Below are 24,693 nucleotides of genomic sequence, written 5' to 3'. Positions count from 1 at the left end.
GTTGCCTCGCAGGCCTGGCTGAGACATGTTCGGTTCATTTCGGGTGTGTGGTAGAAAAGTTAGGTATTTTCAGGAAAATGGTTGAATGTTGTCAAGAAAAAAGAAAATAAATACAGGCCTCAAGGAACGAAGTCTTAATTTCCAGAAAATAGGCACACCTTTTCAAGAAAACCCACACATTTAAAAAAAATAGATGTATATTTTCATGAAAAAAAATGTGCATATTTCCCGGACAGTAAATCCATCCATTTTCTGAGCCGCTTCTCCTCACTAGGGTCGCGGGCGTGCTGGAGCCTATCCCAGCTGTCATCGGGCAGGTGGAAAATAAATATTTTGTGTATATATGATTGGCTGGTGACCAGTTCAGGGTGTACCCCGCCACTTACCCAGAGTCAGCAGGGATAGGCTCCAGCACGGCCGCGACTCCAGTGAGGATAAGCGGTACAGAAAATGTGTATGTGTGTGTGTGTATATATATATCTTTGAATGCAAACTGTAGACCGGTCCCAGGCCCGGATAAATGCAGAGGTTTGCGTCAGGAAGGGCATCCGGCTAAAAACTTTGCCAAACAAATATGAGCGTTCATCCAAAAGAATTCCATACCGCATCGGTCGTGGCCCGGGTTAACAACGTCCGCCACCGGCGCCGTCAACCTGCAGGGCGCCGGTGGAAATTCAGCTACTGTGGGTCGAAGTCGAAGAAGAAGAGGTGGAAAGCGGTTTCTTCGGCAGAGGGACAACCGAGGTTCGATGTTTTGGAGACAAAGTTAGAGAGAGCAGACTTGGATGGTTTGGACACGTCCAGAGGAGAAATAGTGAGTATATTGGTAGAAGGATGATGAGGATGGAGCTGCCAGGCAAGAGAGCGAGAGGAAGACCAAAGAGAAGGTTGATGGATGTCGTGAGCGAAGACATGAGGGCAGTTGGTGTTCGAGAGGAGGATGCAGGAGATAGGCTTCCGTGGAAAAGGATGACGCGCTGTGGCGACCCCTAAAGGGACAGGCCCAAAGGAAAAGAAGAAGATACAAAATATCTTTGAAAAAGGTTCTATATTGTCAAGGGAAAAAAAACATTTTGAGGAAAAAGGTTGGATAAATTTGAGAAAAAAAATATTTTTAACATAAAAGATGCATAAAAGTCTTCTTTTCAAGAAAAGGTTGCATTTTCTCAAGAAAAAAAAAATCATGTAAGTTAATTCAATATCAATATCTTGGAAGCAATATCATGTATATGATATAATGTATATCATGTAAGCCAATATTAATTTGTATTTTCTTAAAGGCAATATTTTCAAGAAAACTCTTATATTCTCTAAGAAAGAGAGGTGCATTTTTCTTCGTGAAAAAGGTGCATTATTATCATGAAAAAATAATACAGTTTCAAGATTAAGTACATCTTGAAAAAAGGCCTACCCATAAATCTTCAAGATAAGAAAATGTATTGCATGTTTTCTTTAAGAGAAGTTATATTTTTGAGTGAAAAAGACATTTTCGTGAAGTCATTTTTCAAGTAAAGGCTGCATATTTTGGAGAAAACGGAAAGTGTGTGTTTCTCGAAAAGTGTGACGAGATGCGCACACAAACACTTGATGAGCATCAGCGAGCCATTTGGGCTCGTGGCAATTCGGATAGACGTGTGATGACTTCTCTCTGCGTGGCGGGCATCGATCGAGCAGAACCGAACGCTAACGCAACGTTTATGTTCAAATCGATTGCGGCACAACCACGTCAAAGACTCTCAGGACGCTCGTTTGGCCATGGCGCCCCAAATCGTTTACACGCTCTGCGTGCGCGAGTGTGTGCGTGTGTCGTAGACAGTGTGAGAACGGAGTGTGCCGCCATTCCGGTTCACGCATGAATGATTGTTGCGTGTGCGTGTGTGTGTGTGTGTGTGTGTGTGTGTGTGCGTGTGTCTCGAGTAAATGGGTGGATGTAGAGGAAGGAGGAGGATGACCTTGGGAATACGATTGCAGACGTTTGCCTCGGCGCACTGAGTCAAAACTAAGATAGTCACAAAGACAAACATCGGGACAGGAAGTAGACCAAGGAGAAGTTGTATTACAGGAAATAGAGGAAGTAGTAGGTGATGCTTCCTGTTGGCCTCTGGTCCACTTTGGTCAGGATGTCTGTACGGACGATGTATTTCTATGTGATGGATGTCTGTGGTGTACTTTGTGATTTTTAAACGCATGTATAATGTAAGTCTACGTGTTGTACGTCTATGTGGTCCATGTAGGCCAGCAGACGAATGATGATGTTGTCGCGGCAACGCAGCATGAGGCCACGATGACTTTTGCTTTGTGGGTTAGTGTAGTCCACAGGGAACACATGAGAGAGAGAGAGAGAGAGAGAGAGAGAGAGAGAGAGAGTGTGTGTGTGTGTGCGTGCGTGCGCGCGCGTGTGTGTTCATTGTTTTCATGTTACAGAGAGAAGATATGTCCGTGAATATTATTGTATGCTCTATTTGCATGTGTCGCTGCTCTCTCTCTCTCTCTCTGTGTGTGTGTGTGTGTGTGTGTGTTAAAGTAGGAGCTGTTTGGAATGTTTGACTCACTGCAACAACAATGCTAATATCTGTTAGCGTGTCTATGCTGTTTCACATTGTGTGTTAGCATCAAGTTAGCAGACTTTCGTTTGACAGAATCAGATGAATTGGTTGAACATTTGGGTGTTTATATATTCAATGTTAAGATCTCTTTGGTTGAATGTGTTAATCTTACGGTAAACATCAACTGGGAGTGACGAATAACAGCTTGAAGCAAGCACACTGTGCCTCTTATTTGGAGAACAGTTGTAACAAAGGCGGCACAACGGCTGTGTGAAAGGTTTTACACAATGGGACTGACTGTAAAAGCTGACATTTGGGTTCAAAGCAATGCCGTACGAAGTATTTTATACATCACAACAGACACTGGTGGTTATCTGATCCCGGGATGTGGTGTTGATTCTGGGATGCCATGTTGCTGGGGGAAAATGTTTGCTGTGTTCTGTGTGACAGACATTTTTTTTGTGATCGATGTGTGAAAGATTGACCAGTTTTTGGAGATAAAAGCAGACGATTTTTGTTGCTTTGACCTGCGATCAAAAATTTGAGCGCTGTATGGTGGCAGTGAACTCAAGTCAAGTCACTTCACAACAAGCAGCAGTTTGTCAGATAGTGAGCAGTTGTTCAAAAAAGAGCTTTCAAGCTCTGTATTGCAACTCCAAGCTGAAGTTTACGATCAAACTAATCATTAAACAAAGAGAATTACACTTTGTGTATTTAAAACAACCACATAGCTTAGCCTTTAAGTCCGCTAGCTTAATGCTAGCACATAACTGAAAAAAAAACATAGACTGCCTAACAAATATCATCTATGTGGAACAACACATGTAGACAGACAATATAATACTCACCAGCATGTATTCTTTATCCTCTGTGAAGAACAACTAATTTCACTCCGGCTTAGCGAGTAGCTGTGACGTGATGTCTACGTTGTATTGCCCACAGGTGGCCAAAGTATGCACGTCAGATGGAGCAGCACAATGTCCATTGACACAAACATGTGACAAAAACTGTTGAATTCTTTACATTCTAGTTTATTATGTTATTGCTCTGTGTTTTTATGAAGTGCAATATGATAGAATGGTGTTTTTCTTATTGAAAAAGACACTACAAAAATGTTGTGGGGAAGGCTGGATTGGATTAATGGCATGTCCGTTATTTTATTTTTATTGTTAAAGCTGTGTGAAAATGTCCTTTTCGCAGTTGTTTTTTGAGTCAGTCAATTGGGACTCTTCCAAGATGACCTCATTTTTTGTTTTGTTTTGTTTTTTTTCTCCAAGAGGGAACATCACTGTGATGCCAGTAGGAGACCACCATTTTATGTGTGTGTGCGTGTGCGCACAGTACATGTGAATTATTTAGGGTTGAACTGCAGGACAAAGCAAAATGGAAATGTGGAGGGTGTTCCTCTTTTCACCCTAGGATGGCTCTCTAATGCACACGCACACACGTGCACGCATGAATCATGTGACCACCCGCTCTGCTTTCCAGCAAAGTGAGTGCCCCCACCCCTCGCCAAAAAATAAAAAAAATCTCTGGAGGTCAGACTGCGGTGAGGCCATGCTGGCGATGGAGGCCCCCGGAGGAAACCAGGTGCTTTCTTTGGTCCCCTGGCGTGATTGGTTGCCGTGGCAACCCCATCTGCACACTTGTACGCGTCCTGAGTTGAAAGCGGGCGGTTGTCCTCACTTTACGTTTGTTTGCTTGTTGGTCAGTCGACCTGCCAATCATTACTCACAGTAGCAGCATCCATCCATCCATTTTCTGAGCCGCTTCTCCTCACTAGGGTCGCGGGCGTGCTGGAGCCTATCGCAGCTGTCATCGGGCAGGAGGCGGGGTACACCCTGAACTGGTCGCCAGCCAATCGCAGGGCACATAGAAACAAACAACCATTCGCACTCACAGTCACACCTACGTGCAATTTAGAGTCTCCAATTAATGCATGTTTTTGGGATGTGGGAGGAAACCGAAGTGCCCGGAGAAAACCCACGCAGGCACGGGGAAAACATGCAAACTCCACACAGGCGGGGGTGGGGATTGAACCCGGGTCCTCAGAACTGTGAGGCTGACGCTCTAACCAGTCGGCCACCGTGCCGCCCAGTAGCAGCATATTATTTGTATTTTATCCATCCATCCATCCGTCCATTTTCTTCACCGCTTATCCGCACCAGGGTCGCGGGCGTGCTTGAGCCTATCCCAGCTATCTTCGGGCGAGAGGCGGGGTACACCCTGAACTGGTCGCCAGCCAATCACAGTTGTATTTTATTATTTTTTATTAAATAAAGAGTGATGAATTGATTAAAAAATAAGTTAGTTTAACTGTATTTTCTTTTTATTAATTATGACTGGTTAGTGGATAAGTCAATATTTTATTTATACTGTTACGATGTACATTAATAGTAATGAATTCATAAGTAAAAAGAGCAATTTTTATTTTTGAATTATTGCATTAAATATAAAATTATAACATTTTAAAAGTTAGTCTTGTAATGTGGATGTAATTAAATATATACACACACATATAATGTTTACATTTAAAAGTAATTAAAAATGTATTATCAATCCATTTTAATTTTAATGTATTCAATACACATAAATGTGTGATACATAAAATACATATAAAGTAATTATATTTATTTTATGTATTTTAGTTTCATTTTGATGTATTTTAGAACCAAATGTTGAATAGACAAAAAATGCAATTTTGCCAAACCTGGAAGTACATGAGTAGTATTTATTTTAATTTAATGTTAAAAATTGTATTTGTAAAATGAAAAGTTAAACAGAAACTAAATAATATTGTTTGCAGCCTTGTTTCATCTTTCATCTTTTTAATTGTATATTCTATTTTATACATTGGAGTTACTTGTTACTACAGCAAGAGAGAAATGGCGTTTTGATTGGCAATAAAAATCTTTTAAAAACCCTTAAATCCTTGAATCCTCCTGCATCATACTGGGAAGTGTTCTTAATATTATGACCACCTGATTGAGCTTGCACACAAGGGTCCAAATAGCTCATGATAGATGCGTACCTAATGAAGTGGCCGTTGATTGCACGTGGCTGCAAAAAAAACAATCAGTGCAGACAAAGACAAAGATACACACAGACACACACACACACACACACACACTGATCATAAATACATTCATAAGCAGTGAAGTCATCATACACACACAGATACACCCAGAAGCCTTTGTTTCACGCGCACACACACCAAGTCACGCATGCTCACACTTCACAATGACCTCATCGCTCAAATCATCCCACCACATGCACACACACAGACCGAGTGAAGACAAAGGGGTTAATCCATAAGGACTCAACCACAGCTGAGACCTCCTTCAGGTTCACTTCATTGCCCTTAACACCCCGTCATCCATCACAGAGCTGCAACTTGCATTATAATACAGTAATCATAATTACAACAGCACTAATGATTATTATTGTATGAGAAATGTTTGGTCAAGCTTTGACCTTGTGGAGTCAGTTTCTGTAGCATTTTGAAGGGCCCCTGGAAATGGCCAAAGTGATCCTAAATTACACACTTGGCCAACTTTCTATCTTCTCAGGCATGGCTTCTTCTGACTTTTTTTCTGGGTCTACTCAGGATAGACCTCCCTAGCAAATTTCATGTTGCTAAGCGAAACTGGTTTGGGCGGCTGAATTTTCCCCAAAAATCAAAGCACCCTTGGAACTGACATTCCTACAAAATGTCATGTTGTTGAGTGAAACTGGCTTCGGGGGTTGAAAATGAATTCATACAAAAATCAAAGCGCCTCTGGAAATGACCGAAATTACCTAAAAATAGACACTTCACAACCAAGGTTCGATGTTTTGGAGACAAAGTTAGAGAGAACACACGCACACCCAAAACCAAAGCACCCCTGGAAATGACTGAAATGATGGTCAAATACATGGTTCAAACCAAAATGGTTGACTTCATGTACCTTTTCAGGCATGACTTCTTGAGACTTTTTTGTGGGTCTACTCGTGACAGACACGTCGACCAAATTCCCTGTGACGAAGCGAAACTGACTTTGGGGACCGAATTTTCAAAAGAGCCCCGGAACGTCCGAGTGAAGGCGACTGAAGCATTAACAGCGCTTTTAAATCACGCCATTGATGTGCTACTTTCACGCTCAATTAGCAACACAGACAGAGTGTGTGTGCACCTGTAAATATTGTGTGTTTGGGTTTGCGCATTTGCATGTTTGGGTGTGTGTGTGTGTGCGTGCATATGAGTGAGTCTGTTCGTGTGTGTGAGTGTGCATACATCTGCGTGTGTGTGTATTTGTGTGCGCGCATGTGTGTGATTGTGTGTGTGTATGTACGCCTGTGAGTGTGTGTTAGTGATGGTTGTGTGTGTGTGTGTGTTAGTGAGTGTATGAGTGTGTGTGTGTAATTGTGCATGCTTGTGTGTGTGTACATGTTCGTGTTGGTGCGGACGTGTAGCGAGATTGTGTGAGTGTCCGTTTGTGTTTTTGAGTGAGTGTATTTGTGACTGTGTATGCATCTCTGCGTGTGAGAGCGTGTGACTGTGTCCATGTGTGTGTTCGTGTGGATGTGTTAGTGAGCATGTGTTTGTCTGTGTGAGTGTGTGTGTTTGTGTGTGTTCTTATTTCTTGGCCACATATGAAACTCGGCTGACCTTGGAGGCCGAAATGATGACGTTAAGTTGTTTTTATTATCATTAGTCTTCTCTCATTATGACGTCCTCCTTTTCTTTCTCTGCCCTTTTACTCAAGGAGATGCACATTTCTTTCTGAAAAATGTGCAACTTTTTGGTAGAACATAGATTTTTTTTTGAAAAGATATGTGACTTATTGTCCAAAATGACATTTTTTTTCAAAAAACACACATGCTCTCTCACTCTGCGCTACGAGTCTACATACGATAGACAATTGATATATCCATCATGACATGGCCGCCACGTCATGCCCCACATTCAACATGGCTGCCACATAGGCAGGTCTTATATATATATATATATCCATCCATCCATCCATCCATTTTCTGAGCCGCTTCTCCTCACTAGGGTCGCGAGCGTGGTGGACCCTATCCCAGCTAACATTGGGCAGGAGGCGGGGTACACCCTGAACTGGTTGCCAGCCAATCGCAGGGCACATACAAACAAACAACCATTCGCACTCACAGTCACTTTTAGAGTCTCCAATTCATGCATGTTTTTGGGATGTGGGAGGAAAACCGGAGTGCCAGGAGAAAACCCACGCAGGCACGGGGAGAACATGCAAATATAGATATACAGATATACAATATGACTCGACTCGGCCAACAGATGTGCCTGTGCCTACGTGGTGGCCATGTTGAATGTGGCATTCCCATCAAAGGCAATACATTGATTATGGTGGCCATCTTGATTGTGGCAACATGCATGCATTGACGTGGAGGCCAGGATGGGCAGCAGTTCTATCTATTGTGCATAGAGTTCTGCGCAGAGAAAGCGCACATGGCGGTGATGTTGTAGAGGAATATGACACAAGTCTGGAACATGCTATTTCTGGTACAGTAACGGTTTTTTTTTTTTTTTTTTTTTTGCCAAGCCGTTCATTTATGGGAACAGATTTGGAAATAGGAAGCACGCTATTTCCTCACGGCCACGAAGAAAGTACAAAACAAAAATGTTGTACTATTGGTAAGTACCTGTATCCAAGAGTTACCGGTTGCGTACATTCTTCCCATTTAGGCATTGGCAAGTGCATTGATTTAGTCCATGAAATTAATTTACAAAGTTTTGAGATATTTTTTTTCCTTTGCGGAAGAAGCTTCACTATTTGCTTGATAAACTCCAGCAGTTCGAGGGTGCTCTGGACTGTTGGTATTCATGTTTTTATTGCTGCTTTTAATTTATTGTGTAGGCACGGTGGCCGACTGGTTAGAGCGTCAGCCTCACAGTTCTGAGGACCCGTGTTCAATCCCCGGTCCCGCCTGTGTGGAGTTTGCATGTTCTCCCCGTGCCTGCGTGGGTTTTTTCCGGGCACTCCGGTTTCCTCCCACATCACAAAAACATGCATGAATTGGAGACTTTAAATTGCCCGTAGGTGTGAATGTGAGTGCGAATGGTTGTTTGTTTGTATGTGCCCTGCAATTGGCTGGCAACCAGTTCAGGGTGTAACCCGCCTCCTGCCCGATGATAGCTGGGATAGGCTCCAGCACGCCCGTGACCCTAGTGAGGAGAAGCGGCTCAGAAAATGGATGGATGGATGGATGGATGTATACTAATATGGGTGTATCAGTGATGTGCGGTCAGGGTAGGCAAGTGAGGCAGAGCCTCACTGCCCCCTGATGGTCTTTCCTTTCCACTACATGTGAATAGTAAATAAAACCTTATGATTACATTAAATTGTTGCATTTTAGTTCTATGGTCCGTGCTTTACATCAATTTTATTTTTCAATCCAATAATTTCAATGATTTCATCATTAAAATAGCTGAATTTTCATATTTCCTGTTCAAATGCATAGGAAGCGCAGCTCCGAGTCACGTTGAGTCACCGCTCGCACGATGCTTCAAGAGACCACGCACACATCCATCCAGGCAGGCTGTGATTGGTCCGTGGCTTCACACAAAAGACATTGGTGTTTCCTCATTCCATTGCCAATAATATACGTTTTATCACACATGTACTGCACTTACTGATGTTTAACAGACTGTCTAATATATTTAATGAAAGTGTGTGACATTTAGTCTTTCTTATTGACCAGAAAAGCCACTAAAACTGCACAGTGGAGTCTGGTATGTACGCTGCCACAACCAGCATGTGGCAGTGTTGAGTTGAGCTTCGTCGAGTTCCAGACGTCACGTGCCTCACGAATCATGAACCTCACCGCACGTCACTGCGGTGTATATGGCCACAAAAAGAGCTTCGATATAATGGACAATCTGCTGTAACGGGCGAGTACCCGCCCCTATTAGTCCGTTAAATCGAGGTTCCACTGTACTGGCTTTTTAACTTTGCGCTGATAACAAACTGGATGGTCCTTTTTTTTTTTTTTTTTTTTTATCTTTGCCCCGGAGAACACGACATCCATGATTTCCCAAAACAATTTGAAGCCCAGAGAAGCCGGCCGGCGGTGTTTCTGGGTGAGCTTGACATATGGCTTTTCCTTTACACGGTAGAGTTTAACTTGGATTTGTAGATGTAGCGCCGAACTGTGTTAACTGACAATGGTTTTCTGAAATGTTCCTGAGCCCACGTGGCAATATCCTTCACACAATCATGCCGGTTTTTAATGCAGTGCCGCCTGAGGGATTGAAGGTCATGGACATTTAATGTTGGTTTTGGCCTTGCCGCCTCCGTGCAGAGATCTCTCCAGATTCTCTCAATCTTTTGATGATATGATGAACCGTAGATGATGAAATAACAAAATTCCTTGCAATTGTACATTGAGAAATGTTGTTGTTAAACTGTTGGACTATTTGCTGACGCCGTTGTTGACAAAGTGGTGAACCTCGCCCCATCCTTGATTGTGAACAACTGAGTCTTTCGGGGATACTCATTTTCTACCCACCTGTTTCCATTTAACCTGTTCTAAGCAGGTTTTTTTTTGTTTTTTTTTTAACATTCCTCAACTTTCCCAGTAATTTGTTGTCCCAGCTTTTTGGGAACGTGTTGCTGGCATTAAATTCAAAATGAGAGAATATTTAAACAAAAACAATAATGTTGATCAGTTTAAACTTTTAATATCTTGTTTTTGTAGTGTATTCAGTTGAACATAGGTTGAAAATGATTTGCAAATCATTGTATTCTGTTTTAATTTACATTTTACACAATGTCCCAAAGTCATTGGGATTGGGGTTTGTATATTTTAAAGAAAAAAGGTCATGTTTTTTTTTTTTTGAGAAAGATTGTCTTTTTTTCAGGAGAAGAAAGTTTAACGATGCCGTGGAGACGCATTGTCGCCTCACCAAACACCATCAAGATGAAAGAACGCCGCTTGAATGGCGAATTACGGGACATATTTCAACAGCGCTTGTCCAATTAGCATCTTTTATCCTACAGTTGACAAACAATTCACCGTCATACAAACACTAAATCAGTTAATTAGTCTTTATTGATTTGCCTTTCAAGATTAGGATTTGTTTTTCGTTATCAATTGTGCAGCAAAATGTGCCTTAAAGGATCTGCTGCTCTCACTGGAAATTCTATATAAACAGCACGCGTGCGTGAGTGTGTGTGTGTGTGTGTGTGTGTGTGTGTGTGTGTGTGCGTGCGTGCGTGCACATGTGTGTGCGAGTGCGTCTGAATAGGATGTCTGGACGGCAGGCCTATCGTCTTCCTGGCAGTGCAGGGCGACATGACAAATAACTAGCACTCACACAAACAAACGCACACACACACACACACAAACGCACACACACGCACACACACACACAAAGTGAGAGTTTAATTAAGAGAAAGCTCAGCTGACGGAGGAACAGATGATTCTACCGCCGATTCCAATCCCTCCATCTCAGCCAATTACTCAAATGGCCAGGGACTCAGACACACTCACAGACGCACAAAGACACACACACACACACACACACACACACACACAATAGGCATAAGCAGTATTAAATTATGCTTCAAATTAAAAGCTTGTACCTGCCTTGTCCCCTTAGTCTAGTGTGTGTGTGTGTGCGTGGGGCTGTGTGCGCGTGTGCATGTGTGTGCGATTAAGCTGTTAATTAATTTTATGCCGCCGTATTTAATGAGCAGTGACAGAGAAATTTTTGTGTGTTCGTTCATGTGCTTGTGTGTGTGAGTGTGTGAGACTATGTGTGTGGGCGTATGTGTTTATGATGTAGGTTTGTATTTGTGTGTGGGGGTGGTGGTGGTGGTGGTGGTGGTGGTGGTGGTGGGGGGGGGGGGGGTCTGTGTGTGTGTAGGGGGAGCTACAAATGTGGTGTTTTATGGCACCATCAGACCAAAACACTCGACTACGTATACACCGAGCTAGATTTCGTGCAAATCAGACTCACTGGTGCTGGATGTGGATATTTGATATTATCTTTCCAGAGAGGCACTTAGCTAATCACTCGTCAGAAAGCAACACATTCAAAACAAAATGGCTGACTTCCTGGGTATTTTACAGCATACTGTAGGTTCTTATTTGATTTTCAAGCATCCTGTCATGATGGACATGCCTGCTAAATTTTGTGTCAATCGGACACACTGGTGCCAGATGCGGATATTTGCTAACATTCCAGGGAGCGCTACCTCAAGTCCTGAAAAAGGGTACCTTCAAATCAAAATGTCTGACTCCCTGTGCGTTTCACAGCATATGTTCTTATTTGATTTTCATGCGTCTTGCCATGATGGATGTGTGTGGGATTTCGTGCAAATCATAATACTCTATAGGCGTGCTCCCTGAATTCCTGAAAAACTGCTTTTTCAAAACAAAATGCCCAACTTCCCGTAACATTTTACAGGATAGGTTCTTATTTGATTTTTGTGTGTCCTGCAATATTGATATGCGTGCCAGGTTTCGTGTCAGTTGGTCTGAGTGGTGCTGGATGTGGTTATTTTCTAACACTCTGGGAGGAGGGGACTACCTATTCTCCTGAAAAATGGCACTTTCAAACCAAAATGGCATTTTACAACATGGGTTCTATGAGCATTTTGTTGCGTCCTGTCATGATGGACATGCATACCTGATTTCATCTTAACCGGACACTAATATTATCTAACAATCGTTCTGGGGTTGACCCCTGGAAATGGCCTGCAATTTTGTTTTCGCTTCGAACTAAAATGTGTGTTTTGAAGCATAGGTTTTTAATGATTTTTGTGCGTCCTGTCATGATGGACATGTGTGCCGGATTTGGTGTTAATCAGACACACTGGTGCCGGATGCTGATTTTTTTCCAACACTCTTAAGGTATTGCTCCCTGAAGTCCTGAAAAACTGCTCATTACAATTTAAATGGACGACTACTTGTGCATCTCACAATGTAAGCTATTTTTGATTTTCATGGGTCCTGTCATGATGGATGTGTGCCAGATTTCGTGCAAATCGGACGGCCTGGTGCCGGATGCTAATATTTTCCGACATTCTAGGGAGGTGCTACTCAAAATCCAGAAAACTGCTCTTTCATATCAAAATGGACGACTTCCTGTGAGTAACATGCGTGCCAGATTTCGTGCAAATCAGATGCATTGGTGCTGGATGCGATCATTTCCTAATATGCGGTACGCACAATCATCAGTTATAAGTCATTATCCTCTTCACAACACACACGCACACACACACACACGCATACTTCTAACCTCTTTTGCGTCTAATGAGCCATCCGAGCGCTCCCCTCCACGGAGGAGGTGGCGCTTCAAAGAGCCTCTTTTACAGATCCCAAAAAGTGTTTTAATTAGGAGACATTTGTGCACAAAAAGGGAAAGAAAACACTCACCAGCTGAAGAGGGTAATAAACACACACACACACGCTGAGTCATGATTAATGTGCTCCACGGTTTGAGGCCATTTTTATAGCCTATTGTAACGTTTTTCATAGCCTAGTGTATGCTTTTTGTGAGCAAATCTTGTTTTAACAGCATCAAATTAACAGCATCTTTTTTGGGGGGCTGGGGGAGTAGCATTTTTGTGGTGAAATATTGCCTTTTTGTGGCAAATAAACATTGTTGGAAGACTTTCTACAAGACGATGGAATGTGTTTGTCTGGGGAAATATCTTGTCCTTTTTGTTTGATCACTAATGTTGGTGATGGAAAAATTGCATGGTTGGTCTAATATATGCTTTTTGTGAGCATATAGAGCATTCTAATGGCAAAATGTCATACTTTCATGAGAAGTAAAAACTCTCCTGACCAAAACTATATTTTGTTGTGACAATACGTGGTGTTTTCAGTGACAACGATGGCACTTTTTGTGCTCAAATACTACACTATTTGTGTAAAATATGTTTTTTTTGGCCTAATACAGCTTGATCCTGAACAAAATAATAACACTTTGGGACTAAAATATAGTGGTGTCTTGAGATACGAGTGAGTTTTTTTTTTCGAGATCGGACTATTTTTTGCTTTGACTTGCGAGTAAAAATGTTTTAGATACGAGCGCTGTATGGTGGCAGTGAACTGAACTCTCTTCACAGGAAGCATCAGTTTAACAGATAGTAAAAAACGTTTTAAAATAGAGGCTTCAAACATTTAAAACAACCACGTAACTTTGCTTTAACGGCTGCTAGCTTAACGCTAACACATAATGGGAAATGCCATAGATGGGCTAACGAATAGCATCTATCTGTCGGTGTTATGCTTCAAGCATATTTGAAGACAATCAGTTGAGCAACACATGTAGACAGATAGTATATCAATACTCACAGGCATATATTCTGGATCCTCTGAGGAAAAACGCCTGATATTACTGCGGCTTACTGAGGGGTTGTGACCGTCTATTTGTGTATCCATATGTCTGTATTCATGGCATTATCATTCATTTCAATGGGGAATGATGATTTGCCATATGAGTGTTTTGAGGTCATCAAAAAGAATTAAACTCGTATCTCTCAAAGCACTACTGTAGAATGTTTTTTAATCATTTTTGTGGCAAAATACAACTTTCTTTTTTTTTGCCATTTTTGTGGAGAACAGGATCATGTTTGCTTTGAATTTGTTGTCCAAATGCTTCAGCCTTGTACATTATGACATTTGCTGATGATTATGGCGCTTCATATTTGAAGTGTGAAGTCCATGCTGTGGCATAGTATGACTTCATCATCATCATCATCATCATCATCATCATCATCATTGTGGTTAATGATCTCATCAGTGTGCACGCAAATGTTTCCTGGAGGAGCCAGTTGAGTGTTTGCTTTTTGCTGTCAAAGGCCTCTCGGTGAGCTGCCTGCATGCATCGGTGAGCTGCCTGCATGACACACGCATGTACACGCACACACAGACACTGCAGGGCTTGGCAGGCCCCTGCATTCCGGGGATAGGAGAAACCCCTGAGACACGCACACACACACACACTCAATATACATTAACTGTTTTATTGTCTTTGTCTTATCAGCGCTTGTTTGACTAGAAAACAACGTTGTGTGTGTGTTTGAATGAATGTCACTGAGCAGTAGACCTCCGCCAAGGCCCTGTGTCTCACAATGCAAGTAGACCGTAACCACAAAAATGAAAATATACCAACTAACTCACTGAATGACTGACTAGGTGCTAAACTAGCAAACTAATGGGCTGACTAAATTCTTAAATTACCAGCTAACACACCAACTAATTAACTAAAGTACAAACTAAATAGTGACTGACTGATGAACTAACAAACTAACAGGGTGAAATTACCAAATAATCAACTAACTAACTAACTAACTAACTCATTTTTAAGTCTAACTGACTGACCAATGAACCTACTATCTTACAGACTAACTTACCCACTAACTAACGGACTGGCTGGCTGATGAATTAACAAACTAAGAGGCTGACTAACTTATGTACCAACTAACCTACTAACTAACATGCTAACGTATTAGCTACAATACTAAGTAAAAAATTAAGCTGTCCCCTTGTGTTTGCATGCTTGGCAGAGGTAATAACATATATTCAAATATATAAAAGCAGTGTAACTACTCAACGTCATTGTCAAGGTAACACAACTTCATTATTCTGTGTGTGTGTGTGTGTGTGTGTTACCCAATGTCACCTTTCTCTATATGGTGTGTGTTACGTGTCCGTGTGTGTGTGTGTGCCCGCGAGTGCGTGCGGCAGCCGTAGACGTCAAGCTCGCAAGCTGATGATGCTGACATTCAACACGCCCTCCCTCTCTCGCCCATGCATACATTTATACTCTCTCACGAAGCCCCTTTCACACAGCTTGTTGAAGAGCGCATTTGACGCCGTCCCCCCCCCCCACATCGTTGTTCTCGCTAAACGTCGACGTGTGATGGACAAAGTCAATCTGGCAATTTTCCACCTCGGTAGCTAGTACAGTTGACTGACACCCGACGCTCACTTCCACCGTCCTGTTGTGTCGAAAGCAATTGTCACTATCCAGCGACAATTTGTTACACCAGACAGTGGCGCTTATCTGATCGGTGATGTGTGAAAATGTCCTGTTTTGCTGGTTCAGTGTTAAAGGCACAGAAAAATAAGTGATAATATTTTCTGTTAAGGCTCTTATAAAAAACACTGATATAGATTTCTTGTTTTTTGTTTTGTTTTGTTTTTTCCCCCCAAAACAATTTTTACAGCATCGTTATGGGATATTGTTTGGAATTATGTTTTCGGAAGATGCTGATTCTATTTTTGGATGCAGTATATAGGATTTTTCTGCTGAACTAACACACAAAAAAAATTTCCCGCCTTCAGAGTTGCGTTATTACCAAGAGGTTGAGTTATTACCTCTCTTTGGGTTCTTTTACAAACGGTCCTTCTTCATCGCTCAAGCTGTCTTTACCGTTAATCCCGCTGAAGCGAGCCTCATTATGTAGTTGCAATACACCAGATGGATCTGTGGGCTGGCGTGCCAGGATGAGGCAGCCATTTTGCATTCACACAATGGCAGACAGCAAAATACTGTAAAAGGTGTTATTTCAGAGATATGAATGAATGTGTGAATTTATGAAAATGTTGGAACTATTGCATGTCTTTACCGTTATTACGATTGTATAAAGACGTAGTAGTAAGGATCATTTATGCACTTTTATCCGCAGAGTTTGAAGGGCAACACGTAAATTGTGCAGCTCACACGATTTTTATGAAACTGTTTGTCTTTACCGTTATAAAAAGACGTGCCTTTCAATGGGCCACCACCATTTGCTCTGTTAATAAAGATTGCCTTTACAATGAATGCCTAAACTTTTAAATCATCAAGAACCTTTGGAAAATACGAGTTTAAGTATGGCTGTTTCAGCATGGAAGACATTTATACATAGACAGTAAAATGAAGGTGGCATAAAATAATTGCTAAATTAGAATTTTTGTCTTTACCGTTATTGATCAAATTACATGAAAATGTCTGTCTACATGTGTTGATGCACAGATTATGTCCAAATATCCATTGCGTAAAGCGTTATAACACCGCAGCATAGATGCTATTAGTTTGCCCCTCTATGGCGTTTTTCAATATGTGTTAGTATTAAGCTGGTGGACTTGAAGGCAAGGTCATGTGTTTTTTTTAAGCACACAACGTGTAATTAACGATCTTCCAAACTGTGGCTTGTGAAGTGAGTTGAGTTGAGTTCGCTGCCACCACAATGCACTCGTAGCTAATTTTTTTGTTCTCGAGTCAAAGCAAAAAATCGTCCGAACGATGGCTCGGATATCGAAAAACTCAACACTCGGATCTTTGGTATCTCAAGGCACAACTGTATGTAAGTACCGGTATGTGAGATTCTTGTCATTTGTAGCTCAGCCAGGCAGTATCAATCGATCACAGAGTTAATCCTTTCTCCCTGGTGATGGGGGGGGGGGGGGGGGGGGGCCTCCAGGCCTCTAGCAGGCGCAGTAGTGCAGCATTAATTTGTCTTTTGTGTCTTTTCTTTGCCAGACATGTCTGGAGTTGGAGCGTTACCTCCAGACGGAGCCCAGAAGACTGTCGGAACTCCTGGACGAGGACCTGGACCGCCTCCTGGCGCCCGCCCTCACGCGGGGCAGCGACAGCTATGAGGAGCTTACGGACCCCCTCCTGCCCAGTTTCCCGGCGCAGCCCAGCCCGCTCCCCAAAGTCCACGCCAAACTCCTTCAGACTCTGAAAGACAGCAAGGATCAAGTCCTGGTGTCGGGTGTGAGCGCCGCACAGCTCAGCGCCGCCGTCACGTCGCTAACGCCGCCCTCTTCCCCCGAGTTGGGGCGACACCAGGGGAAACAGGCAGGTGGCGCGCTCACGCTCAAGCTGGTGGCCAAGAAGGAGGGCCTGGGGGCGGTCAAGTTGGTGGCAGCGCGGGCGCTGACGTCTCCCCCGCCGCCGCCGCCGGGCCCGGGGGAGGGGGCGCTCAGCGACGGGGAGCAGCGAGGCGGGCCCGGCCTGGTGCGAGACTCGACTGAGAACAAGAAGAGAATACACAGGTGTCAGTTTAATGGCTGCCGCAAGGTTTACACCAAGAGCTCACACCTCAAGGCACACCAGAGGACGCACACAGGTAACACAAATACTACACACGTTTACGATATAACATGCTCCTATAATTTGTTCAACAATGCCATCATTTCTATAATGTGGCTCAAGAAGATGGCTAAATCATGGTTCCATGATGTGGTCTGTAATGTGGTACTACAACTTGGTTCTACAGCAAGGGTCTATAGCATATATGTCAAACAAAAAATGGCCTGCCGGTATACTGTATAGCGCATGCACCGCTAATACTACAAATCCTACAATGCTTTGCTGCTGTGTTGGCACGTCAGTTGAGACCAGCAAGCGCTCCGCCCTTTTCTTTTGCAGTCATTAGCAACCATGCTGCCAGTCTCCTTGGGCAAATGGCCAAACGAAAGATGGAAACCAGGAGCTCTCAAGACAGGTGTTAGGCAGATGATTTGTTCACGAAAGTAAAGGACAGACATTTTCTTGTGTGCGGCGGCAACTTGGCTGTTTGGAATGTTTTCTTTCTGGACTTTTCTATTCCATGGCACGTAACGGTTAATAGTTTAAAGCCTGGATTTTCAGAGAAGGACATTCTTATTTTTGGGGTTGTTTTGTTGTTTGAAAAATATTTTAATTGAAAAGGAACTTGAAAGGCTACAGGTAGCGACAGACAAAAGAATTTATCAATTTAAAAAAGAAACAAATACCGGGTGGTTTTGTTGTTGGTTTAGTTGAAAAGGAACTTGAAAGGCTACAGAACGAGACAAAAGAATTGATCTATTTAAAAAAAGAAACAAAGACCACTGACGTGTCTTTTATTGCACATTTGATTTGTCATGTTTAGAATATTAAAGTTAGCTTATTCCTGAGTCGGCGTTTAAGCTTAAGTTTGTTTTCATATGACAAGGTTTAACATTACATATCTGGAGAGAAGGGAAAACGCACGATCGCAGTCAATTTTCAATAAATATTGCATTTGACCCGCGACTTGGTCCCAATTTTTAATTTTGGCCTTCTGTGACTAGACCCCTGGTCTATAGCATGACCCTATAAGTTGGTCCTATATCATGGGTCCATAGGGTTGGAAAGAAGGGTTTTATAACGTGGTCCTATAATGCCCGTGACTATTGTCATTCATCCAGGTCATTTCCTTTTCAGGGCATTGACTCAATCGCAACTGAACAGTTCCGGTTGTCTTAGAAGTGGTCCTTTAACGTGGACCTATAATAAGGCTCTGTTATATTGTTATATAATATGGAGCTATAACCTGGATCTATGATGTGGTCCTGTCCTTTTGTTCTATAATGTCGTTCTTTCGCATGTGTTATGACATGGTCCTATTACAAGTACTATAACGTGGTTCTATAGCATGGCTATTTAATGTGGTTCTTTAATGGTACTTTTAGATTCTGCTATAACTTGGTACTATAACATAGTGCTATAATGTAATTTTATAAAATGGTGAAATCAAGGTCCTTTGAAATGGTCTTCTCTATAATGTGATTCTATAATATGGGACTATTATGTGTTTCTATGACATGGTTCTATAATGTGCTTCAATAAATGTAATTTAATAACACGATGATGTGGTTTTATAACTAAGTACTATAATAAGGTCTACAATATTTTTCTGTAACAGGGCTGTATAATAGCCCTGTACTGTGGGTCTATAACATGTTCCTCTAACGTGTCAATGACATAGTCCTACAACAAGGTTCTAAAATATGGTTATGTAACATGGCTGTTTAATTTTGACAAATAATTTTCTATGATTTTTATATTCTGGAACATGGCCCTACAATATGTTTATAACATAGCAGTATAACATGGCTCATTTATAAGTAAATACATAAAAGTACAGAAGATTGCGTATAAAGCCTTGTGGTACACCACAACATCATCCACCTGCATCACACTACAATGTTAAAGACTACTATTATACACTGCATACATGAATACAAGTCAATAAGACAATTATCATGTTTTTGACATATGTGTGGATCCTTGACACATGACACACATGCACAACATGCACGCTCATGCGTGTGAGTGTGTGTGTGTGTGTACGTGTGTGCTGGGCCGCAGGTGTCAGACAGGCACTCGTATCACACCCGTCTTCTCTAATTGTCCTCCCCACCCCCCATCCCAACCCGACCGCGCGTTTCTTAAGTGTACACACGCAGGCATACACACACACACACACACACATGCTGAGGGAAGCGGGACGCCTGACGCCACGGCAACCATGACGCCAGTCACCTAGCAACTGACAGAACGTGTGCATGCATGTGCGTGTGCGTGGAGGGTGGGAAGGTGTGTGCGCATGTGAGAGAGAGAGAGCGAGGGAGCTGAACAGACACGAACAACCCAGCAGCCAATTAGGGAGGAGAGTGATGCAGTTTCCTAGCAACCAAAGTCAAGCAACCGGAGGAGGGGGGCATTGAGGGGGAGGGGGGCGCTGCATTGAGTGGGCATGCACCGTCATATTTATTTAATAAATGAACATTTTGATATATTTATATTGTGCCAGGTCTATCCACTGGCATCCTTCCATCCTGTCATCTAACTGTCTACTGTATACAGTACATCCATCCATGCATCTATCATCCATCCATTGATGCAACCTTCATCCATCCATATATCATCTATACAGCTGTCTATATTTCCATCCATCCGTACAGGAACAGCTCAGGTAAAGGTTTTCTCTGAAAGGAAATAATATAAGTAGCCTGTTCCAGGGTCAAACTGTGGCCATCATGAAACTTTTAATAACCGTACAGGCAATTTTTCATGTCAAGTGTAAAAAGAAGTTAACTGGGTAACATTAATTAGGAGGATTAAGCTTGTTAAACGGCTAATGAAAGCGCTGCACTTGTACCGGGAGGGGAGGACGCCGCCCAGACACAAACACACACACACACACACATACGAGACGTAGCATCATGGTGGATTAGCAGCAGCAGTGTCGTGCAGGATTATCTGCAAACAAGAGCAAGAGTGCCGCGAGGGCAAGGCAGGTCACTGTCACTGAGATCATATGATAGCAGATCATATGACCAGTAAACACAACTAATACTCATTTAGACATTCACTCATCTGATTGGACAACACGGCAAAGCAAGGATTCTATTCATTTTGCTTGTGCGTGTGGAAGTGTTGTTGTATCCAAATGTGTGTGTGCATCTGTTTTGTGTGTGTGTTTTTGTTTGTGTGTGCATGCGTGTGTGCGTGTGTTTATGAGACTAAGTATAAGTATGTTTGTGAGCGTGTGGATCTGTGTGCGTGTGTCTTTTGTTTGTGTTTATGTGTGTGTCTGTGTGAGTGTGTGTATGTCAATATGTCTGTGTACAGTGGGTACAGAAAGTATTCAGACCCCCTTAAATTGCAGCCATTTGCTAAAATTATTTAAGTTCATTGTTTTTCTTCCTTAATGTACACACAGCACCCCATACTGACAGAAAACAATGGAATTGTTGACATTTTTGTAGATTTATTAAAAAAGAAAAACTGAAATATCATACAGTCATAAGTATTCAGAACCTTTGCTCAGTATTTAGTAGAAGCACCGTTTTGAGCTAATACAGCCATGAGTCTTTCTGGGAATGATCTTTTTCCACACCTGGATTTGGGGGTCATCTGCCTTTCCTCCTTCCAGATTCTCTCCAGTTCTGTCAGGTTGGATGGTGAACGTTGGTGGGCAGCCATTTTCAGGTCTCTCCAGTGATGCTCAATTGGGTTTAAGTCAGGGCTCTGGCTGGGTCATTCAAGAACAGCCACGGAGTTGTTCTGAAGCCACTCCTTCGGTATTTTAGCTGTGTGCTTAGGGTCATTGTCTTGTTGGAAGGTGAACCTTGGGCCCAATCTGAGGTTCTGACCACTCTGGAGAAGGTTTTCATCCAGGATATCCCTGTACTTGGCCGCATTCATCTTTTCTTTGTCCCTGCAGCTGAAAAATACACCCACAGCATGATGCTCTCACCACCATGCTTCGCTGTTGGGACTGTATTGGTCAGGTGCCTAGCAGTGCCTAGTTTTCCACACATCCGTCTGAGAATTTAGGCAGAAATGTTCTATCTTGGTCCCATCAGACCAGAGAATCTTATTTCTCACCATCTTGGAGTCCTTCAGATGTTTTTTTAGCAAACTCCATGCAGGCTTTCATGTGTCTTGCACTGAGGAGAGGCTTCCGTCGGGCCACTCTGCCATAAAGCCCCGACTGGTGGACGGCTGCAGTGATGGTTGACTTTCTAGAACTTTCTCCCATCTCCCGACTGCATCTCTGGAGCTCAGCCACAGTGATCTCTGGGTTCTTCTTTACCTCTCTCACCAAGGCTCTTCTCCCCTGAAGGGTTCTGATTGTCCCAAACGTCTTCCATTTAAGTATTATGGAGGCCACTGTGCTCATAGGAACCTTAAGTGCAGCAGGATTTTGTTTGTAACCTTGGCCACATCTGTGCCTTATCACAATTCTGTCTCTGAGCTCTTCAAGCAGTTCCTTTGACCTCGTGATTCTCCTTTGCTCTGACATGCATTGTGAGCTGTAAGGTCTTATATAGACAGAGTGTGGCTTTCCTAAAAAAGTCCAATCAGTATAATCAAACACAGCTGGACTCCAATGAAGGTGTAGAACCAGCTTAAGGATGATCAGAAGAAATGGACAGCGCCCGAGTTAAATATATGAGTGTCACAGCAAAGGCTCTGAATACTTATGATTGTGTGATATTTCAGTATTTCTTTTTAATAAATCTGCAAAAATTTCAACAATTCCATTTTTCTTCTGTCAATATGGGGTGTTGTGTGTACATTCGTGAGGAAACATCCATCCATCCATTTTCTGAGCCGCTTCTCCTCACTAGGGTCGCGGGCGTGCTGGAGCCTATCCCAGCTGTCATCGGGCAGGAGGCGGGTTACACCCTGAACTGGTTGCCAGCCAATCGCAGTGCACATACAAACAAACAACCAGTCGCACTCACAGTCACAGTCACACCTACGGGCAATTTAGAGTCTCCAATTAATGCATGTTTTTGGGATGTGGGAGGAAACCGGAGTGCCTGGAGAAAACCCACGCAGGCACGGGGAGAACATGCAAACTCCACACAGGCGGGGCCGGGGATTGAACCCGGGTCCTCAGAACTGTGAGGCTGACGCTCTAACCAGTCGTCCACCGTGCCGCTAGTGAGGAATCAAATTAACTTAAATTATTTTAGCAAATGGCTGCAATATAACAAAGAGTGAAAAATGTAAGGGGGTCTGAATACTTTCCGTGCCCACTGTATGTATAAATGTGTTTGCCTTTGTGTGTGTGGTGTGTGCGTGTGTCAGTGAGTGAGTGTATGATTTGTAATAACCACAGTGCACCAGTAAAGAATTAATTTCCTACTCATTTATGACTGCTTATTGTGTTAAATCGGTGGGACATGGGATGTTGTCACCATTGCCCCCCCGCCCCACACACACACCCACACACATATCTGTGCCTCTGACTCACCATAATCATTCAAACAACTGTTACAAACTGACCTCTTACAATTAGCATTTAATCTCACTTTACCCATCAACCATTTATTTTGTGTATGTTTATTTTTCTCTGTTAGTGCTTGTTTCATGTGTGTGTAAACCATCTTTGAGTTTTATGAAGTGCTCTATAAAGCTAATTGTTATTATTATTATTCACCCATCCATTTTCCTTACCGCTTCTCCTCACAAGGGTCGCGGGGGCGTGCTGGACCCTATCCCAGCTGACTCTGGGCAAGAGGCGGGGTACACCCTGAACTGGCTGCTGGCCAATTGCAGGGCACATATAAACAAACAACCATTCGCACTCACATTCACACTTACGGGCAATTTAGAGTCTTCAATGAACCTACTATGCATGTTTTTGGGATGGGGGAGGACACCAGAGTGCCCGGAGAAAACCCACGCAGGCACGGGGAGAACATGGAAACTCCACACAGGCAAGGCCGGATTTGAACCCGAGTCTTCAAAACTGTGGGGCAGACGTGCTAACCAGATGTGCTAACCAGTCATCCACCGTGCCACCTATTATTATTATTATTATTATTTTAGTTTATTTTTTGGTGGTGAGGTGATACACTCTGTTGTGTGTGTGTGTGTGTGTGTGTGTGTGTGTGTGTTTGGGTGGGTGTGTTTTGTGTACTAGGCGAGAAGCCATACAAGTGCTCATGGGAAGGGTGTGAGTGGCGCTTTGCCCGCAGCGACGAGCTGACGCGACACTATCGCAAACACACTGGAGCCAAGCCCTTCAAGTGCAACCATTGCGACAGGTAAATGTGCACGCACACACGCACACACACACACACACGCACTTTTACGCACATCTAATATCATGTAACCATCCACTGTGACGATACAGTGAGTCAGTTTCGGATGGAAAAAAGTCCGTCAGTCACAAAAAAAAAAAGCAAAACAACCTGAGCTGTGATACACACACACGCGCACACACACACACATTAATCAGGCATAATCAAGCTGGGGCCCCCTGAGGTGAGGAAGAGGACACAAAGAAGAGTGAAGAGGAAGAGGATTTGAGTGAGAGGGGCTCTCAATGTAACCAGCTGGACCCCCAAAACTGAAGCACACAATAACCGCATGGCCATCTGTCCACACACACAAACGCGCTCACACACATGCACACACGCATGCACGCACACACACACACACACACACGCACACACATTTGAGTCATGTGTGTCCTTGTATTGCCTTTTGCTGAGGTTGCAAAAAAAAAAAAAAAAAACTTGACAAATGCATGGTTTAATAACTGGAGTGATGGATGGATGATAAATGATGGATATATGCGTAGATTTGTAAATGGTTGGGTGGGTGGATGGATGGATAAATTGATAGGTGGATGGATGGATGGATGAATGACTGGATGAATGGATGGATTGACAAAGATGGAAGAATGGATACATGGAGTGAGGAATATATGTATAATGGATCCATAAATGGAGTGATGGATGGATGATGATAGATGCACAGATGTGTGAATGAATGGATCGATGATGGCTGAACGGATGGATCGATCCATAGATGAAAGGGTGGATGAACAAATGATGAGAATTTCTGGATGATGGATGGACAGATCCA

General features: G+C 42.9%; 1 protein-coding gene across 1 annotated transcript in view; it reads left to right on the top strand.

Moving 5' to 3' along the window:
- The window catches only part of LOC133410398 (Krueppel-like factor 7), a 36,103-nt gene that overhangs the window by 5,796 nt on the left and 5,614 nt on the right, over positions 1-24,693 (top strand). Inside the window, exons 2-3 of the mRNA XM_061691532.1 lie at positions 17,050-17,641; positions 23,744-23,867. Of these exons, the coding sequence (XP_061547516.1) occupies positions 17,050-17,641; positions 23,744-23,867 (716 nt within the window). The remainder of the gene's footprint in view (positions 1-17,049; positions 17,642-23,743; positions 23,868-24,693) is intronic.

This window comes from Phycodurus eques, chromosome 12, assembly GCF_024500275.1.
Source record: "Phycodurus eques isolate BA_2022a chromosome 12, UOR_Pequ_1.1, whole genome shotgun sequence".
Taxonomy (NCBI): Eukaryota; Metazoa; Chordata; class Actinopteri; order Syngnathiformes; family Syngnathidae; genus Phycodurus; species Phycodurus eques.
Note: the sequence above shows the minus strand (reverse complement) of the source record. Positions and strands in the feature narration are given on the sequence as shown.